Source organism: Miniopterus schreibersii (assembly GCF_964146895.1).
Source record: "Miniopterus schreibersii genome assembly, chromosome: 14".
Classification (NCBI taxonomy): domain Eukaryota; kingdom Metazoa; phylum Chordata; class Mammalia; order Chiroptera; family Miniopteridae; genus Miniopterus; species Miniopterus schreibersii.
The window spans coordinates 50,233,768-50,253,231 of NC_138114.1; the positions used below are offsets into that span (position 1 = coordinate 50,233,768).

At 38.4% G+C, this 19,464-nt stretch overlaps 1 protein-coding gene and 1 long non-coding RNA gene across 2 annotated transcripts in view; one reads left to right on the forward strand and one right to left on the reverse strand.

The window, feature by feature from the left end:
- EIF3A (eukaryotic translation initiation factor 3 subunit A) overlaps positions 1 to 17,151 on the reverse strand; it is a 33,737-nt gene extending 16,586 nt beyond the window's left edge. The window contains exons 1-9 of the mRNA XM_081157554.1: positions 16,957 to 17,151; positions 10,573 to 10,763; positions 10,275 to 10,411; positions 9,721 to 9,884; positions 7,287 to 7,486; positions 5,810 to 6,018; positions 3,727 to 3,898; positions 1,160 to 1,264; positions 681 to 779 (exon numbers count right to left, since the gene is read on the reverse strand). Coding sequence (XP_081013680.1) covers positions 681 to 779; positions 1,160 to 1,264; positions 3,727 to 3,898; positions 5,810 to 6,018; positions 7,287 to 7,486; positions 9,721 to 9,884; positions 10,275 to 10,411; positions 10,573 to 10,763; positions 16,957 to 17,005 — 1,326 coding nt within the window. The 5' untranslated portion in view covers positions 17,006 to 17,151. The remainder of the gene's footprint in view (positions 1 to 680; positions 780 to 1,159; positions 1,265 to 3,726; positions 3,899 to 5,809; positions 6,019 to 7,286; positions 7,487 to 9,720; positions 9,885 to 10,274; positions 10,412 to 10,572; positions 10,764 to 16,956) is intronic.
- Positions 17,152 to 17,242: 91 nt separating this feature from the next.
- Positions 17,243 to 19,202, forward strand: LOC308566787. Its single transcript, XR_014000230.1, has 3 exons — positions 17,243 to 17,587; positions 17,696 to 17,868; positions 18,852 to 19,202. It is a non-coding gene; the product is annotated as an uncharacterized lncRNA (long non-coding RNA).
- The last annotated feature ends 262 nt before the right edge of the window (positions 19,203 to 19,464 follow it).

Genomic DNA, 19,464 nt, shown 5'->3' on the forward strand with positions numbered 1-19,464 from the left:
CTGAAGTGAACATATATTAAAAGCCCCTCCCCCAAATGCAACAAATGGAAGGCAAAACAGGAACTTTTAAGCCGTATTATATACCTTAATAGCCAAACTTAAGAAATCAGACTAAAATATGTTAAATATTTTAATACCTAGTGTTAGCATGAGAAAAGGCTTTTCTCATTTATGACTGGTGTGAGGCTCTCTAATAGAACCTTTTTGGGAGCTACTAAAGCATTAAACTTGTAAACTCTATAACTGATTCTACTACTTATGCTACAGAAAGTCACAGAAGTATGCAAAGATAAATGTAAGAAAGATGCTCACTGCAGTACTTTCTAATAGCAAAAAGCCTAGCAATACAGATTTACATCAATAGTCTGAATTTATAAGTCATGGTACCCTTAGATGATGAAAAGCCATGTGGGTTTTAAACCCAAGAAATAAGGTAGACCCTACATTACTAACAAGAGAAAATGTACATATAGTGTTCAACAGAACAGAACAAAAAAAGCAACTATAAATTATGTAAAATTCTTTTTTCAAATCAAATAAATAAGACGACTAATTCTGAACAGAGAACAGAATTTGGGGAGACTTGCACTTCCTAGGCCATTCCTAAAAGTTTGTTTTGCGATCAAAGCCCTCAAGGGGAGTTCCAGTTCTTACATAAAACATCCATTTTTCATCTTTACCTGCTGCAGAAGACGGAGTATGGTGTTGTTTTGCAGCTGTGGGACATACTGTTGCAGCTCTGGTTCCTTTTCAGGTTGGTCCTTAACCCAATTTAAAACCTATAAAAATCCATTAAATTGAAAAAGACTTACACTTTCTGTGTAACAGATACAAGAATATATCTACAGAACTTCCTCAATTTCCTTAACAAAAATATCACACAATGCAAAGAAATGCAGAATGTGTTATGAAGCTATGGACATTTGTCTGAAGGCGACTGGCAGCAATGACTAAGTCAAGTCATGCTGCTAATTTACCTCCACAGGTTTGTTTAGCACATCAGAAATATCTTTTCTCTTGACATAAAGAAAAAAGACAATGAAATGTGCACTGAGTTCAAAGACATAGGACAATACTCTCTTAACAGAAATACATCCTAAAACTGCACTAGGGCAGGCTACATAGTGATATAACCAAAACTTAAAATACAAAGGCTTACCTTTGTGACTCTCTCACAGAGTTTTAGGGGGTTAAATTCTACTTCCAGCCAATTATAAAGGTCTTTCACTTCTGGGACAACATATTGTAGTACATTGAATCTGACCTACAGTAAACAAAACAAAACGTTTAACTGCTAAAGGAAATTTTGCAACTGGGATACTGAACTGAAAATAAATTAAAGAAAAATACAGTATTAGAATCTGGAAAATGATTTAACGATTGCCTAGCCTCAACCTTTAAATTTACCGAAGAGGAATCCAGGACAACTGCTGAGTCTCTTGCCCTACCTACAGTGAAAAGCCCCATAAGAACTTAAAAAGGAAATAAAAACTCTAAACACAATCAATAAATTATCACAGCACCACTATTTATAATAACCCCAACTGAGAGGTTAATATAAAATACAGAAATGGTCAAAGAAAAAACAGCTATGCTGAACACAAATTTCACAAATAAAATGTTTAGAAAAAGAATTTCACATATGATCCCACTTATGACATTTAAACTTAATATAAAATAAACTTTATCATAAGTATATCCCTACAGGCAAAAATCTATGATGTTACAAATCAGGACAGTGGCTATCCTTAGAGGGTATAAAAAGTGGTAAAGTGGTCTAAGAATTTACTGAATTACATTTATGATTTGTACTCTTCTAAAAAAATATTTTAGTTTAATAACATTTTGTTTATATTTGAAGAGAACTCAACTTCCTTCCAAAAAAAAGATACTGCTTGAGTCATCTTTCTCAGAAAGGAGATACAAGACTGGCACCATTTTATAAGCCCCAAAGCTACCCATAACCAAATCTTATCTTACCTGTGCTTTAACCTAGAATATGTAGTGCATGGGACCCTCATCCTTCACATGTTGGGAACTGCTAACCCAAAGACAGTGTAACTGCAGGGACACAGCAAAACTTGAGAAGTACAGGAGTCTGTACCCATATAGACCAGGTTGCAAGACTGAGGCGAAGGGCAGATTCCAAAGCCAAGAGGATGGTATCCACACAATTGAGTATTCTAGTCTAAGTTTAACTCCAATGCAAAATGGGTGCATAACTAATGTCCTATAACATTTGAATACTTATCAGAGATATTTCCCTTATAAGTGCCCTTATATCTATCTTTATTGGAATGCAGTGTGGTATTAAGATTCCAAATAAAATTCCCTCAGCTCTAATTTCATTCCTATCAAGGTATTTTAGATTCTCCATTTAACACCCCTCCAAATAGGGAATGTGCTAAGATTGGCTGTCCTAACCTATTAAAGTATTTCTCATTACAATTAACAACTGGCTTTCTGAGCTTATGATCAGTGTCTTATGAACTTAATTTGATCCTCAGATAATGGAATCATTCTCTTGGTGCTTACACCCATATGAGCCCAAAGCTTAGGTCCTGACTTTGGATATATAATAAACTCACCAAGATTTATAAGTGCCTCTGGGCAGTGACCTAACCTATTCACCCGACACAAACAAGTACCCTTTTTACAGACATCCACACTTATCTACAGGCACAGTGAGGACCCAAATCTGGATGTCCTGGCAGCTGGCCCAAGGCTCCCCATCACTGATCCCCGAAATGGCGTGGTATGTAGACAGGTCTCAAGACCCATGGATCATGCTCCCGGTTTGGCATACCTTCTTCAGTGTTAAACGCAAAATTTTGAGAGGCCACACTCACACAACATTTTCACAAGATATAACTGTTTTGATTGTTTAGTTTCTGCTGTTAATCTCTTACTGTGCCTAATTCATACATTAAAACTCTGCCTTAAGTATATACACATAGGAAAAACCAGTACTTTCAGGTATCCACTAGGAGTCTTAGAATATATCTCCCACAAACAAGGGGGGATTATTGTAGTTCCTACCTAAACAGATGGCTTCTGCAGGAAAATAAGGCTTTTTCTCAAGCACCTGACCCTCTTTTTTCCCATGTGCCAAAGTAATTTGTTGGAGGTGTACCACAGTGACTAAGTCCCACTACTGTGAATGAGAAACTCTAAAATCTAAACTCCTCAGGAATACAAATTCTGTTTAAGTATCACTTGCCTGGCATATAATAGGCACATGTATGATAAATAAATGCTGAATGAAAAGATTCCATCAACATAAAACATTGTAAAGATACCTGCCTTAGGCATCATATTCTGAAATTTAGTGTATGTAGTGGGTGAAACCTGGAAATGTGCATTTTAGCCATATCATCGTATTTCCAATATCTGAAAGCTTGATTAGTTTTCATAGAGCCCCCTAACATAAGCCATGAACCTTCTCGCCCATCACTGTTCTCTGAGTAGTCTGGTCCATACTATTCCTCAGAGCTAGTCCGAGTTTCACTTGCTATATCAAACTTAAATCCAGCTCAGCCACTTGAGCGGAATCAACTCAATAGAACACAGTGCTGACTTACAAGACAGGTTTTTAAAACTTATCCATGCATCAGAATCCCCTAGCAATGAATCAGAATTCCCAGTATTTAATCATGAATTATAAGAACTGACCATAAAGTTTTCTGTTCAAAGCTTATATATAAGAATGCTCAAACATATACCAACCATATCATTAATAAGGCCAATTCGTGTTGGTGGGGCTTGAAGACCCAGTAGTGTTGCAAGGCGCCGCTGTTTTTCAACTATAATACCGTCCATATCCAGAAGCCGAGCAATGTCAGTACGCTCAGGGGTAATAGGGATGGAAAGAGTGGCCAAAAGCACTCTAGTAGACATTCTGCAGAACAAGATTTACAAATCTGTTAAATTTGTAAATGTTACTTGATAAGAAGTAAGACATTGCTCTTTATTCGTCGGGTATGATATGCCAGTGACAGATATGCATACTACCTTGTGAATGTCAACTATACTCATAAACAACATTCCTCAAAGCATGAGATTAATTACAAATGGACCACACTAAAATGAATACCTGGAGGATCAGAACTTCATCCACCCACTTACTACTGTCAATGGTCTCTAACTATAGAAAAAGATTGGGTTAAATGTTGAGAAACACATTTGTATACCATGTATTTCCTTAAAAAAACAATTAAGGCAGCTTGAAAAATTAAGAAAAAGCCCTGGCCGGTTGGGCTCAGTAGTTAGAGCATCAGCCCGCGGACTGAGGGGTCCCAGGTTCAATTCCAGCCAAGGGCATGTACCATAGTTGCAGGCTCGATCCCCGGCCTGGTCTGGACACATGGAGGAGGCAACGGATCACTGTCTCTCTCTAACATTGATGTTTCTCTCTCCCCCCCCCTTCCGCTCTCTCTGAAAGCAAAAGAAAAAATATCCTCGGGTGAAAAAATAAATTTTTTTAAATGACACTAAGAAAGGGGGAAAAACTTACAAGGACCAAGTGAACACAATTAAGAGGGGAGAATAAAAGCTAAATTTCAGCTCCCTTAAATCACAAGAGAAAAGTAAGGTTGAATTCAGAGCACCATTGGACACTAAGGACTGCCTCTCTTCACACTGATGTCTGTGTCTCTGTTTGACTGGCCGTCCGTCCATCCCTCCCTCCCACTTTCGCTGGAAAACAATGGAAAAAATATCCTCAGGTGAGGATTAAAAAAAAAAAAAGGATTGCAGGCTCTGTAGCCCCTGGAGTCAAGGGTTGGCATCTCAGCTTTAAGATTTTTTTCAAGACTAAATCTTAGGCAATATACTTAATTTTCTAAGTCACAAGGTTGTTGTGAAGATTAAGCAAAACAATATACATAGAGCTAAATAGCCTAATGCTTACTATTATAGTACCCTCTAAAGAGAGGTTACCAAAGTACCTTAAAGGAAACCAAGTTTTTTTTAATCTCAAACAGGCCTGGGTTACATAAGGAACAGCAAATGACATAATAAGCACTGTCCTTAAGAGTTTCAAAGAAAATACAGTAGAAATTTCATTTAAGTTGATTCTGTGTATTGCTGTAAAACTAAAAGAAAAACAATTGTGTACATAATTCTACTAGAGGCCAAAATATCATGGTCTACCAATAAAAGAAAAAGAACGTACATGAGTCACAAATCCAGCGGAAATGTATTTTTTTTAAAAAGGAAAATGACTGAAAGATAATAGACTACATGTAATGTTTTTTTAAAAAGGTCTTTACGTTGTTAAGTTATAGACCCTTTTAAAATATTCATTTATGTATGTACCCCAAATATTTCATAGTTAACCTTTTATAACTGGGGAAAAGTGAATTCATGAACATATTTGTTTTTAAGTGTCTAATTTTTTTACTAAGAACAGATTCTAAATACCTGTATGTGGCTAGAAAGCTTATATCTTAACACTGTTTTTCATATCCAATATTCCTAATATTCAATGCTTCTCAACTGAGTTTTGACAGAGCTGGTTACTGGACAAGACAGCTACTGAAGATCAAGAATACTATCTAAGAAGAAGCATGTCTGCTGGAGACACTTTTGGTTCACAAACTGGAAGGACTGCTGCTGGAATCCAGTGCAGACACACAAGGGATGAGCCTAAACAACCTAAAGGCACAGCCCCCCATCGCAAAGAATTATCCAAACCCAAATGTCAACAGTGCAGAGGTTGAGAAACCCTAATCTAGAACACACTACCATACCATTTAGTAGTAGGCATTTGTTTCAGAATCTTAGTTCTACCCGACCATAACATTCTTACCTTTGCATCTCTTCTTGAGTAAGATTCTTTCTCATTTCTCTAGACAGATGGTAAAGACGATGGAGTGTAGATGCATGAAAAAGAGCATTTCCAGATTTCCAAAACACAGTTGAAACTTTGTTATAGTAATTTGCCATTAACTGAGGTTTAGGTGGTTTTTTAGATAGGGAGAACAGCCCGTGAATATCTTCCACAGCTTTGAATGCCTCCTAAAATTAGTAGTATGAATTAGTCATTGCATTCTAAACAAAACAAAAATCTAACTGAAATTTATTTATGAAATCTAAAGCACAAAACACTTAATAAAAGTGGTAAATAAAATGCTTTCATGTGTAGTTTTTTTTATTCATCTATAACTTAATATCTAGTATGTTACTGGAAACTGCCATAATTGCAAAATTACAAAATTCTTAAAACTCCTTAAAGTAGAACAGACTTTTTAAGAAAAATGTGCATAATATAGTACCACTTAGGGGAATATTTAAAAAAATCCGGAAGAACATAAAACACAACAGATTATTTCTGAATTATAAGATCATGAATGTTGTCCTCTTTTTACTTATCCATATTTCCTATAATGAACACATTTACTTCTATTCTGTAACTTTTTCCTCTCTAGTTCATTAGGTAATTTAAGGGTGTCCCTATAGAAAAAGAAGGTATCACAAGAGAGAGGGAAATCAAATCCCATTTTCAGCAGGCTGAAAAACTACCGATTTTTAGTTTCTTCCTCTGTAATTTCTATTAGATTTTTGGGAGATCAAATATATTAAAGTTTCAGCTTATGACTACAAAATCATGTGAAAATGTCTTCGTGGAATTAAAGAAAGAAGGCCAAGCAGAGGAGGATTCCCAACATGGCTGAGACCTCCAATGCAGGACTGATTACCAACCATGTATGCTAACTAAGCGGAAGCAACGCTAAGAAACCCAGGAGACAATCGAGTGCAGCACTTCTCTATTTGCAGTGAAGGAAATCTTTGTTCTTTAATTTCCAACCTGCTACCACCAATACCTTTACAAAATACAATAATATTACTACAAAAATAAAGTGGAAAGACAAGCTTTTTTAAATCAAAGTAAACAGACACAAAATTATCATGAAATTGCCGTTTAAAAACAAAACGCTTTATATATGCATATTCTCCTCTAAACTTATTTCATCACAAACCAGTGAAAAGTTCACAGATGCACCAGGAATTGAGCCACACATTAAGCAGCACCGAGGATAAGCTGTTTTATATGGAAAGAAACTGGGTCCAAAGAGATTACATGATTTGGCCCAGATTTCATAGCTGGCAACTAGAATCAAAATATTCTGAGATTCCTTGTCCAGGACTCTCCCTACTCCATCAGACAACCTTAAACTCCTCACCTATTAAAATTAACCAAAAGATATCAAGATAAAGATACTAAGAAGGAGGCGATAATATGGGCTATTATTACTTGAAAGATAAGCTAGTGGTTCACACCATACCTGCCACAATTCCATGCTGATAGCACTGTCCAACTGAACCAGCCTGGTTTCCAAATGCATAGACTGGCTCTCTGGATTATTAAGATTGATTGCCGTACTTTGATTATGGTGGCGTTGAATCTGAGACAAGTGCATTCTCAAATTGTCACACAGCTTACGGAATTCGGCCTTGCGGGTGTATTGGAGGCAGAATTTGAAAGCTATAAGCACAAATGTAAAACACATTAGGTACTTGCCCCCATCAACTGAAGGATTTGAATAGGTTTTATTCCAAATATTAAGATCAGTTACTTTAACAAGATTTACCAAGCTCATCGTCAGTCTTTAGAAGTGATCTGAGTCCTAAAACTCACTTCATGTGCCCTGACCACCTTTTGGACATAGTCATCCAGTCCTAGGACTAAAATGCGGTTCTGAGTTTGCGAATGAGAAATTATTCAAATTTAAGTCTAGGAGGGACTCACCTTTCAAACACTTACCATTTCAAATCCTAAAAGAGCAAAAAAATTCTAGCCTGAAATACAGATGGCCCTTGAACAACACAGGTTCGAACTGTGCAGGTTCACCTATACACAGGTGTGTTTTTCAGTTAAGTACTGTAAATTTATTTCCTCTTCCTTACAATTTTCTCAACATTTTCTTTCTCTGGCTTACTTTAGTATAAGAATCCAGCATATAATACTTATACAAAATAGAATAATTATACAAAATATGTGTTAATTTTACGTTATCAGTAAGACTTCTCTAGTCAACAGTAGGCTATTAGTTACGTTTTTGGGGAGTCAGGAGTTCTATACAGACTTTCCAACTGCATAATAGAGGCCAGCACCTAACCCCTGTGTTGTTCAAGGGTCATATGCACAATGAACTTTGTTATCTAACTTACATAGACAGCAAGCTTTTGTACTAATGAATACCGTACAAACTGGGAACTTACAGTAACCTAATTTCAACTGTGTACATAGTTGTACGCATGAACTACTTGCTGTCATTAAAATATTAATAATTTAGCCCTAGCCAGTGTGGCTCAGTGGATTGAGCGTCACCCCGTGCACCAAGAGGTCACCGGTTCAATTCCCGGTCAGGGAACATGCCTGGGTTGCGGGCTCAATCCCCGGTAGGGGGGTATGCAGGAGGCAGTCAATTGATGTTTCTCATCGATGTTTGTATCTCTCTCTCCCTCTCCTTCCCTCTCTCTCTAAAATCAGTAAAAACCATGTTTTTAAAAATACTTTAATCATTTAATTATGAATGGAAATTTATTAATAATTTTAAACTATTAAAGTAACTTTCTACTGTCATATATGCACTATTAGAATAATTTCGGAGAAATTATTCTGCCCTTCTCTAAACAGTATTCCTATTTTGATAGACCTAAGACAAAGGGATGCAATTTAACCACAATCTAATATTTATATCAATAGCTATCAAAAAACCCAAGTTTATTTATGTTAAGTGAAAATTCATATATGCTAGCCATGTAAGCAAAACAGAACACAGGTTCTAATACTCCTAGTAAAATATTTATAATCACGAAGTCACTTAAAACTTGAACAAATGCCAATCATCCCAACAGTAAAAAGAATGGCAGCACAAGCTCCTGCTAAGGCCAAAGTAGAAAAAAGACAAGAGCCACTCTCAAGTTATATACGGTCACATACATTCCAGTCACATATAGTTAAAAGGTTGCAATGACAGCAAGTGAGGGTAAGGAAAGAGGTTAGGAAAATAAACAATACGTTCTTCAGATTTAAAGTATGTGCAGTATAATAACTGGATACTTATAATGACGATCCAGGGCCATCAAAAAGGCTTTGTTCTGTATTTAGTAACACTGTTTAAGAAAAATATCTTTTTCAAGGAATCTTAAGTCTGGAGCTTTAAAAGACCTTAGAAATACAATGTACAGCTAAGTAGCTTTCCCAAGAATATGCACAGCAGAGCAAAAGGTAGAACTCAAGTTTGTTTCTTGAATCACCTGGAAAATTCCAAAATGACTTTAAAAGGTCTTTCAGCCATCAATGGAATATATTTCATATAGAATTACCTTAAATAGTAAAACAAATTTCTGTCACTTATTTAATATTCAAATGAATGCCAGCCTTTCAATAAGGATAAAAACTATGTAAAATAAGCACTATGGAAAAAGGAGGTTAACATGAACAGTTAATTTTTTTTGCAAAATCTATTCTTTAAATTTTTTAATTACTAATGATTTTTAAAAAGAGGAAGTGAGAGAGAGAGAGAAACATGGATGTGAGAGCAAAACATTGATCAGCTGACTCCTGTACACCCCGCACCAGGGAACCCAGGCATGTGCCCTGATGGGGAATCGAACTGGCAACCTCTACCAGGACGATGCCCAACTGAGCCACACAGCCAGGGCTGCAAAATCTATTCTTAAGTCAACTTTTCAAATCAGTTCTTGCTTTACCTTGTTGAGCAATATCATGGTAGAGACGCTCTACTCTAGAATTGTTTCGAAGAAGGTCCAAACACTGTCTGTATGATTCCCACAGGAATTTAACCCATGGAGTTAAAAGTAACCTGTCAGTACGATCCTGAGTGTCTTCGCCACTTACAGCACTTAGGAGAACACTACAAAAACATAAAAAATATTGAAAACACTTTTAGACATAGTTTCCTACTTTGCCATGACTAAAACACCAAAACCAAATGATCGTTGTAAAATAGTGCAAATTCTTCCTACAACTTTGGACACACTATAAAAGCTGTCACACTTAGTGTCCAAGTATTTGAATTCCCAACCCGCAGTACAACCATTTCAATTAATATACACCCACTTATTTGAAGGCTGTAATTTTCCACTTTTATGAATTTTGAATAACACATGATTCTTCTGGTTACTATACATTAAAAATCTCAAAGATAAGCAGTCTTTTTAATAAACATCTACTTCAAATCAGGAAGGAGACACATGTTAAGAAAAACACAGAGAAAAATTTACCAGTAGTTTAACCCACATACCTCTCAGGAGTTTGAATATTATCCAGATCTTCTATGTCTAAAACCATTTGCTGGGATTCTTCTTTAGCAGCTTCAGTTTTTTCCTCTGCCAATTTCAAATATGCCCTAACAACATCCTCTAGAGATTTGATGTTCACCTAACAAAAAAACAAAAACAAAACTTAGAACATTTTTCCCAACAAACCATATAATATTTTAAAAGCAAATTTTATGACACAACATATTATTACCTTTGAAAGGTAAACTCAAAATTACTAAAAGCACTTATCAAAAATATTAAACCCAGCTCTGTTCATACCTGTTGACAAATGTTCTTATACTGGTATAATCCTTCTTTAGCCAAATGGCTCTTGCGAAGATCCACACAAAGTTCCAAGTATTTCAACATGATCGGCTCGTGTATTTTTTGCCATGTTCTATGTTTCTTACTTTTCATAACATCATAAAGAACGTCCAAAGCAGGTTGCTTTTTGCCAACCTCAAGAAATTCTGGAAAAGTAATTCAGGAGAATTAAAATCAGCAATAATATATAACAGTCTAAATCTTACCTTTTTTTGTTAATCCTCGCCTGAGGATACTTTTTCCATTGCTTTTCAGAGTTGGGGGGGACACGCACACATCGATTGGTTGCCTCCCACACACACCCCGATTTGGGGTTGGGGAGAGCAAACCCAAAACCCAGGAACATGCCCTTAACTGGGAATCAAGCCCTCGACCCTTCGGTGGGTGGGCCAACACTCTAACCACTGAGCCACAGCAGCCAGGGCTAACTCTTGCTTCTTAAATTGGCTGTTTTATTTTTATTTTCTGAACTCATTACCATCTCTTTTTAGGTCACATTTATTTTTGACTTCTAAAGCTATGCCAAAATTATCCAAGGTAAAACTATGAAAACCTGGTACTATCTCAAAATATGGTATACAGGTAAAACTAGATTTCACTCAATTCCTCTGTACCAGTGACTTTAAAGTTCCAAAGACTGAAGTCATGAGGAGGAAAAGAAATCTTCCCACAAACAGAGAAAAGTATGACTTTAGTCACCAGTTCTCTGGCTGGTGTAATTTTTGCTAGTTCATGCTAAGACTTGAGGCAGAAAAATACATTAGACTGATGTTCCTATAAGATCAATTGACTGTGTCAGACTATTTCTGGGCTCTCTATGCTATTCATTCTCTATTGATCTATGTGCCTGGTCTTTTGCTAATACCTCAATGTCTTGATTAATGTCCAGCATGCGGCCCTCGAAATCATTTGTTCTGCCCTGTCAAGGCAACCACAGGTGGGACTCGAAATTCAATTAATCTAGGAGCTTTTTTCATAGCTAATTTTTATGTTGATAATTCTGTATGGCCCGAGAATGATGTTATAAATATCCAAATGGCCCTTGGCAGAAAAAAGGTTCCCCAACCCTGCTATAAAGGAACGCATGGTCAAGTCTTGAAACTGGGTAGTGTGAGTGTTCTAATGCTGTTCTTCAACACTGTGTTGGCTATACTAGGTCTTTTGCCTTTCCATATAAACTTTAGAATTTGTAGATATCTACAAAATAGTTCACTGGGATGTTGAATTGGAATATTCTATACATTGAGTTTGGCAGAACTGACAACAAAACTTAGTCTTCCAATACATAAGCACATAGTATGTCTCCACTTATCCGTCTGTGAGGAAATATTAAGACAGATCCCAACTGAGGGACATTCTATAAAATACCAGACCAGTACCCCTCAAAATTATCATGGTCATCAACAAGAAAAGTCTAAGAAACTATCACAACCAAGGAACCGAAGGAGACAGAACAACTAATGTGATGCATCCCAAGTGAAATCCTGAAACACAAGGACATTAGGCAAAGCTGAGGAAATCTGAAATCTGAATGAAGAATGGCCTTCGGTTAATAATAATGCATCAGTATTTGTTCACTAGTGGTGACAAATGTACCATCATATTGATATAAGGTATTAACAGGGGAAACTGTATGGTGTACATTGGAACTCTGTACTACCTTTGCAATAATTCTACAAATCTCAAACTTCTAAAATTAAAAGTTTATTTTTTAAAACTGGGAAAAAACGTTTTAGAATATAGAGCAAAGAAACTTACACACTTTTTAATTTACTGCCACCTAAACCTGAAGTCATTCTATATTTGGCAATATTTCAAAATCCAGTTCTAATCTCATGTATACTGCTCATTTTGAATTTCGGTCAAAAGCAAAGGCTCCATCACATTATTTCTGACTACAGCTGAAATTTATTTTTTGCTATCTTTTATACAAATAATAAACTGTGGGGGGGAAAGGTTATTTAATGTAAGTCATCTGGTTTTGTGCAACTTAAATTCAATGTGTAGTTGCCAAATTTCACAGAAACTTTTCATTGAACACTTGAATAACAATTTGGGAGAACTAAAGCACTAGTCTACACTATAAAAAGTGTCTTAAATCACTACATCTCCATTTAAAAAAAATAATTATCTTCCTCCTTAAAAAAAATCTTTGCCTTGAGAGCTCAATTGGTTAGAGCGTCCTCCCAATACACCAGGATTACAGGTTCGATCCCACATCAGGGCATACAAGAAGCAACCAATGAATGCATAAATAAGTGGAACAACAAATCAATGTTTCTCCCCCCCCACCTCCTTCCTCTTTCTAAAATCAACAACAACAAAAAATCCTTGACAAAGAATTCTATAAGAGTAAACTAACAATGTATATACCATTATCTACCATGCATCTCTATGCTAGGCAAAGAACAGAGAAAAAGGTCCCTTATTTGGGGATTTTACTAAATCTACAGATTTAGTAATTCTCTAATATTTTTCCTTCCAACTATCAGATCTTTCAGGAATATTGACTGTGAACATTCTTTCCCCGAGGAAAGCTACAAACAATATTTTAACTCTAGTATTTTAGAAAGCTTGCAACAGGATAAATCACAACACAAACGTACTAAAATAAGTACCTTTACACAATATCCTACTTTATCCTGTTAAATATCAAATCCTATTCCTCACATGTAAATGAATGCAAACTCATCTTTAAAACTTCAATAAACTCAATATTAATATTGCCATTATGAAAGAAAGTCCATTTTCAGTTGTCAATTTTATTATACCCCCTCCCCCAAAATGTTACGAAATGAAACAAAAGATGTAATACAACTAGATACTTTGTTGGAATAAACCTTTCCTGTTTTAAGGGGTGGACCTACCTATCTTATTCTTGGAACATGCATATAAGGTTATTTTCTAATATCCAACAATACTTTAGGTCTTTTTCACAACTATTTAACAAAAACAGTATCTATCAGCCAAAAACTGGGGAGCAAATATTTTTTAATTTATCCTTTACGTTAAAAAATATCAACAACAGCAGCACCAAAATAACCTATTCTACCCAATTCCCAATCTTATATTGAAGATTTAAATCTTATACTATTGTACGTAAGTACTGTCAATATCTTGTAACATAAAATAGGCTCAAAGAGAGTTAAAGTTGAGAGCTGGCTCCAATATGGTATGATAGCAAAATACTAAACTGTCTAAAAATAGTTCACTTTCCCAATCTCTGAATTTTAAATGAGAGTGTGTGGCTTCTTAATGTCATCCTAAAAAAAAAAAAAGAAAGTCTTGTTTAGGAATAGAATTAAAAATATTTTTCACTTCCTAGATAGCCAATCAAAATTTGTGATTCCAAATCCCATACCATACTTTCAACTCTGAATTAGGTTCAAACAAGCCAAAGCAAATCCATTAAAAAGTAATTATTAATAGGACAAACACCTCAAACATCACCAAAAAAACATGGATACCAGGCAAGGATATTTTTAAAGAAAAAACTAGAAAGGGAACAGATTTCCCACGATAATCTTTGCCCTTACATGTATACAAGGAGGATTAGTTTAGTTCCTCTGAATTATCTAATTGGGGGGGGAGGGCTGAAAAGAACTGACACACACTAAAAGCTCTATTGCAATGTTGAAAGAATGTTCCTTTCCAGACTGATATACCCAAAAAATAAATCTGGAATTATAAACTATATTAACGGGTGTGCACTCTGAGCATACCTTTCAAACACAAAGATTGAAACTATGTATCTATCTATAAAGAAAGTTTAGGTGAACCCTTAAATTTTAGTAGTTTATTTGTACAACAGACCAAGTATATTAGCTATAATGTTACAAAATTTGTGGGTTTAATAACAGCTTTATTTTTAAACCCTTGGTGTAGTTTAATTTAAAAAGCTGTTACAGGGTCAGGGTCAGCTAATTTGGCACTACTAACAATATAATCTGAAAAAAGGGCTTTTCCCAAGTGATGCCAGGGTACGAATTTTTTGCCTGTAACTGCAAGCTCTCATCTTCCTGAATAATTGCTCTGATATACAGACTCAGGGTGACCTAAAGGACTAATTCTACTTAAATTTATTCACATTTTATTGAGATAATGCAATGGATTAGGTCTTAGTGTGTTTCAGATTACAAACATTAAAGATAAAACATTTAGATGAAATGAGATTTCCACTGAATGAAATGTGCTTTTACCATCCTATTTAATTTCGTGAGCAGTGCCATATGCCATCCACATCCTGCTCACCTTGACACTCTGTGAAGAGATCTCTTACAAGATCAACGGTACAGAAATTGCTACATGAATGGCAAGGCATGTATTTCTACCATAGAAACACCCATCCTATAACTTTAAAGGGCTGCAGCAAGGAGTCAACAATCTTTTTTGAAAACTACAGAAACAGAATCCACTCCCTCTCCCCTCCAGCAGTAACCTTCTCATCTTGCCTACTTTAATTTTAGGTGCTTTCACCAACTTCTCCTTCAAGAGTTAAATCAATTTCAACTTAGAAAAAGTGAAAAAAGTTTTTATGACTTGTTACACATCATGTATCCCTACTAAGTTTAAAAAGTTACTGAAATATTAAGTTCATATGAAGATTCAGAAGGGAGGAGTGATAAAGGAAATAAAGCCTTAACACATCAAATGTGTAATAGTTAAGCCACAGAGTTACAGTGTTTCAGCCTATTAGAATGGAGGAGAAAGCCTGTTGGTAAAAGCATCCAAATGACTGTAAAAGATCCACAATGGCAAATCCAGTAGTAATTTTACCCAAGTCATTTAATATAATTGTAAGTTTTGAAACTTAAAAAAAAAAAATCCTAACTTTGCTACATTTTTATTTTGTAGTGATAAGTTTTCAATCTCTTTTCTTTCCTATAAACTTAAACTTCTCCCCTGTTCTAACCATTAGATGGTTGGTTACAATGAGTAGTTCAATCAGATCTTCGGTTGTAGTTCTATGTTTGTTTTTTAAATAATTACTCTATTTCACAGAACGTAGGATTAACCTATTCCAGACTGTTTACTCCCCCCAAACTGTTACTTTTTCGTTCAAATGATAAGCATGAGACAAACACATTTCTGGCCCTGATAGATTATCAGTAGTATCAATTTTATGTAATGACTGACACTGACCTTTTTGCAAAAGGAATTTTCAAATCAGCTAAAAAAATAAGCTCCACAAACATAATGCTATAAAACACAAGGAATATCCATCGCCAACATGATGAGAACCAAAACTTGTATGGGTGGAGGAAGGGTAAAAGTAAGGGCTATAGATGCCCCACAAAAATTGTTCGGCTAAAAAAAAAAACCCTAAACAAGAAAGTTTTTAAAGACCAGAGACATGCATGATACACTTGCACCCCCCTAATGCCAACGTAATAACTTGTCTACTGAATACACCGGGACACGCACAAGTTTTCGCGAAAGAGCTCGTGGCTTCAGTACACATAGGGAAATACAAGTCGCAGGAAGCCACGCTGTGGCGAAAAAACGACTCATCTCGAAGTCAAGAGACCTCAGGTTTATTCCCTGGCTCAACAACTAACTCCCGGAGTGACCTTGGGCAAATGATTCTCTCTCTCTAGGCCTCAGTTTCGCCATCTCTAAGAGAGAACTCTAAGTCTCTCTCTTACAGTATTAACTCTGTTCCAACTTCCTGTGACTCCGAATAGGCTTTTGGGCAGCCAATAATCAATGCCAGAAAAAAAAACTGAAAGCAGGTTATATGGGTCAGAGTCCCCGAAGCAGAAATGCAGTGGCTAGAAGAAGGGTGAGTGGACCCTGACCCAGCAAACACCGCGCCAGATTTGGGGGGCGGAGGGGTCCGGGGCAGGGCCGGCGGTAGGACTGCCCGGCTCCCGGCCCCCGCGGGAGGTGGAGTCGAGGTTCTCGCGTGCATTGTCCCCGGGAGGGAGCCATGTTTCTTCCTCCCCGGCACTCCCAGATGGCGGCCCGGGGCACGGGGGCCTAAGCAGACGAAAGACCCACAGCCTGAAGAGCGAGGCAGAGGAAGACAGTTTGGAGGAGCTAGCGCCAGCCCGGGTAGCCCAGTGGCCCAGGCGGCGGCCCCCAAGACGCCCCAGAAGGTGACGGGGGGAAGGAAGGGCCCCCAGGGCGACGGTTCCCGGCTCCGCGCCTCCCACTCCCCGGTCGGTTGGAACGAGAAGGGAACCCTGCCCAACTACGGCCTGGGACGGCGGCGGGCAGGCCGCATCGACCTCCTCTCCCGCCGCAGTCAGGCAGCGGAGCAGCGAGAAGCAGGCCCGAGCCCCTCGACCTCTGAGGCCTCAGCCGCCCCAGTCCGGGGCGCCCCGACCCCCTACTCACCGTTGGCGCGTTTGAGGGCATTTTCCGGCCTCTGGAAATAGGCCGGCATCTTGGCGGCAGGCTCAGCTCACCCGGCGTCAGTGAACTCCTGAGCGGCCCGGGCCGGGAGAGGAGACGAAGGGAAACCAGCGCGAGGTCCCACGCGCCTCACCAGCAGTCGCCCGCGCCCAGCCAGCCAGAGATGAAAAAAAGAGGGAGCCACGTGACCTCAGCGCGGCGGCGGCGCCGCCGCCCAGGCCCCGGATGTAGGGGGGCGGTCCTCCGCGTGCGCACCGCCCCCCTTCCCGCGCGCAGGCGCGCTGGCTTGACGCGCGGCGGCTGACGTGGCGGCGGCCGGCGTCACCCTCGCGCTTCGGGGCCGCCTCGGAACTGTGAGGTTTAACTTTAGGGAAGTGGGGCCCAGGCCCCTCGCTGCTCCGGCGACGCTCGGGGTGGGAGCGGTGAGACTCGGGTCAGAGTTCACGTCTCACTACCAGGCAGGTGTCTGCACAGGTTCATTTTTCCCGTGATTTGCGCGGAGTCCTGCAAAGTCACAACCAGGCCCGGTCGGCCCGGGGGTGGCCCGCGTGGGCTGAGTGAAGATGTGGAATTTATCCGTTTAACGGAAATGGCGTTGAGCAGGTGTCTTGAGGTCAGCGCCGCTCACCGCTGGGAAGAGGGGGGACCTGTCGCATCGCGGACTAGCATGGGGAGGAGCGGCGAAGTAGATAACAAATAAGCAAGCTCGTTTCCTGTCTAGGTAAAATTTAAAAGTTGGTGACACAAGGCGAGTGTGGCGCGGAGACCTTGACGACGGGGACAGGCCGGTGGCCCCGCAGCCTGGCGGAGGGCACGGGCGCCCCGCGGAGCCGGCCTGCGCGTGTGAAAATAGGCGGAGCGTTGCCGCCTTTACATCCCGCGCACATCACAAACGTAAGAAAAATGAGCGTTAGTGAAAAGAAAGTCACCTTATAACAGGCCCTTTGCTGCAGTCTTTATTATTGATTAATAATCCTAATGAACGTTCAACTACTTATACCTAGAACTTGAAAGCCACTTAAACGGAATCTCATTACTCAAGCCCCGGGTATGAAATTAAGGCGAGTTGAGAAGAAAAATTCAGAAAGCAGCAGTGGGATGAATTATTGCAACTTTATTACACATTTTGTAATGGAGGGTCTGTGTGAGTTAATGAGTGTTACATGAATGAACGAGGAAACCACAGTACAGACAACAAAATGTATCACTGTAAAGAAAGAAAATTTGGAAAATGCAGACAGACACACAAAAAATAAATCACAAGTTCTTAAAGATTATTTTAAAATTAAAATTCAGAGGGTTCTTCCTCCAAAATGCTTAAACCACGAAATGCCTGAGCTTACTCCTTCAAAACTAAGAGCCAGGCAGGGTTGAGCAACAAGTACTAAGAAGCTGCAGGAACTGTTTTATGGGGCAGGATCAAGAGACTCGTTTTGTGTATATAATAATTAAGTCAGAATTAAAGAGCTACACATAGGAGCAAATACAGCTTTTAAATGCTGTAGAGAAAAAACTAGTAGGCCGTAGTCATAACAATAAAAGGAAACTTGGCCTAAATAGCAGAAAAAGCTTTCCAACCTTCCTATCTTTCCATTATCATACCTGAAAGAAAATGGTAAAATGACCTCATTAATTAATACTCATTGTTTGGCAGACCTAAAATAAGACAAATACTTGAAAATTGGGAGGTAAAATGAAATCCAGTATCTCTGTATGTTTTCTCTTTCAAGTTAAAGTATATGAAGCATTTGGTAATATAATAGCCAGTGATCATTTAAGTACTTTAAGTAAAATTATTTAGTCTAGTACCATATTTGTAAATAAGTAAAGCTATGTCAATTTCCAGGATAAATTTACCTATTACATTCAACCAACAGGTATTCAATACCAACTAACAGCCATAATGTTAGGCTGGGCATAAAGAGAGACAAGATACCTGCTTTCAAGGACTCAATTCACTGGTGCAGGAGTGACAAGGTAGGATCTATTCTGAGCCAGGAGAAAAGCATAATTACTTGCTGTTGATTAGTGCTCACTTAGTAGAAAACAAGCAACCTGAATATGTTAGAAGCTACTTTAGGAAACGGTAAAAGGAAGTGATCAGGCTGATGAAGGATTTTTCCTAATGAAGCTACTTTTGTAGTACGTATGCCTGGATATTTTTTCTCTAACATAGTGTTTTGGGGTGTTTTCTGATGAGTGGAGTAAATAAAATTCTCAAAAAAAAACCCACAAAAAAATAGTTGTTAAGAGAACAACAGAGGTACTACCTTCTACATATTTGCAACATAACATCTTACATCTTTAAAACAAGTATTAGCCTGGCTCAGTGGTTGAGCATCAACCTATGATCCAGGAGATCGTGGTTTGATTCCCGGTCAGGGCACATGCCCGGGTTGCGGGCTCGATCCCCAGTCGGGCGTGCAGGAGGCAGCTGATCAATGACGACTCTCATCATTGATGTTTCTCTCTCTCCCCCTCTTCCTCCCT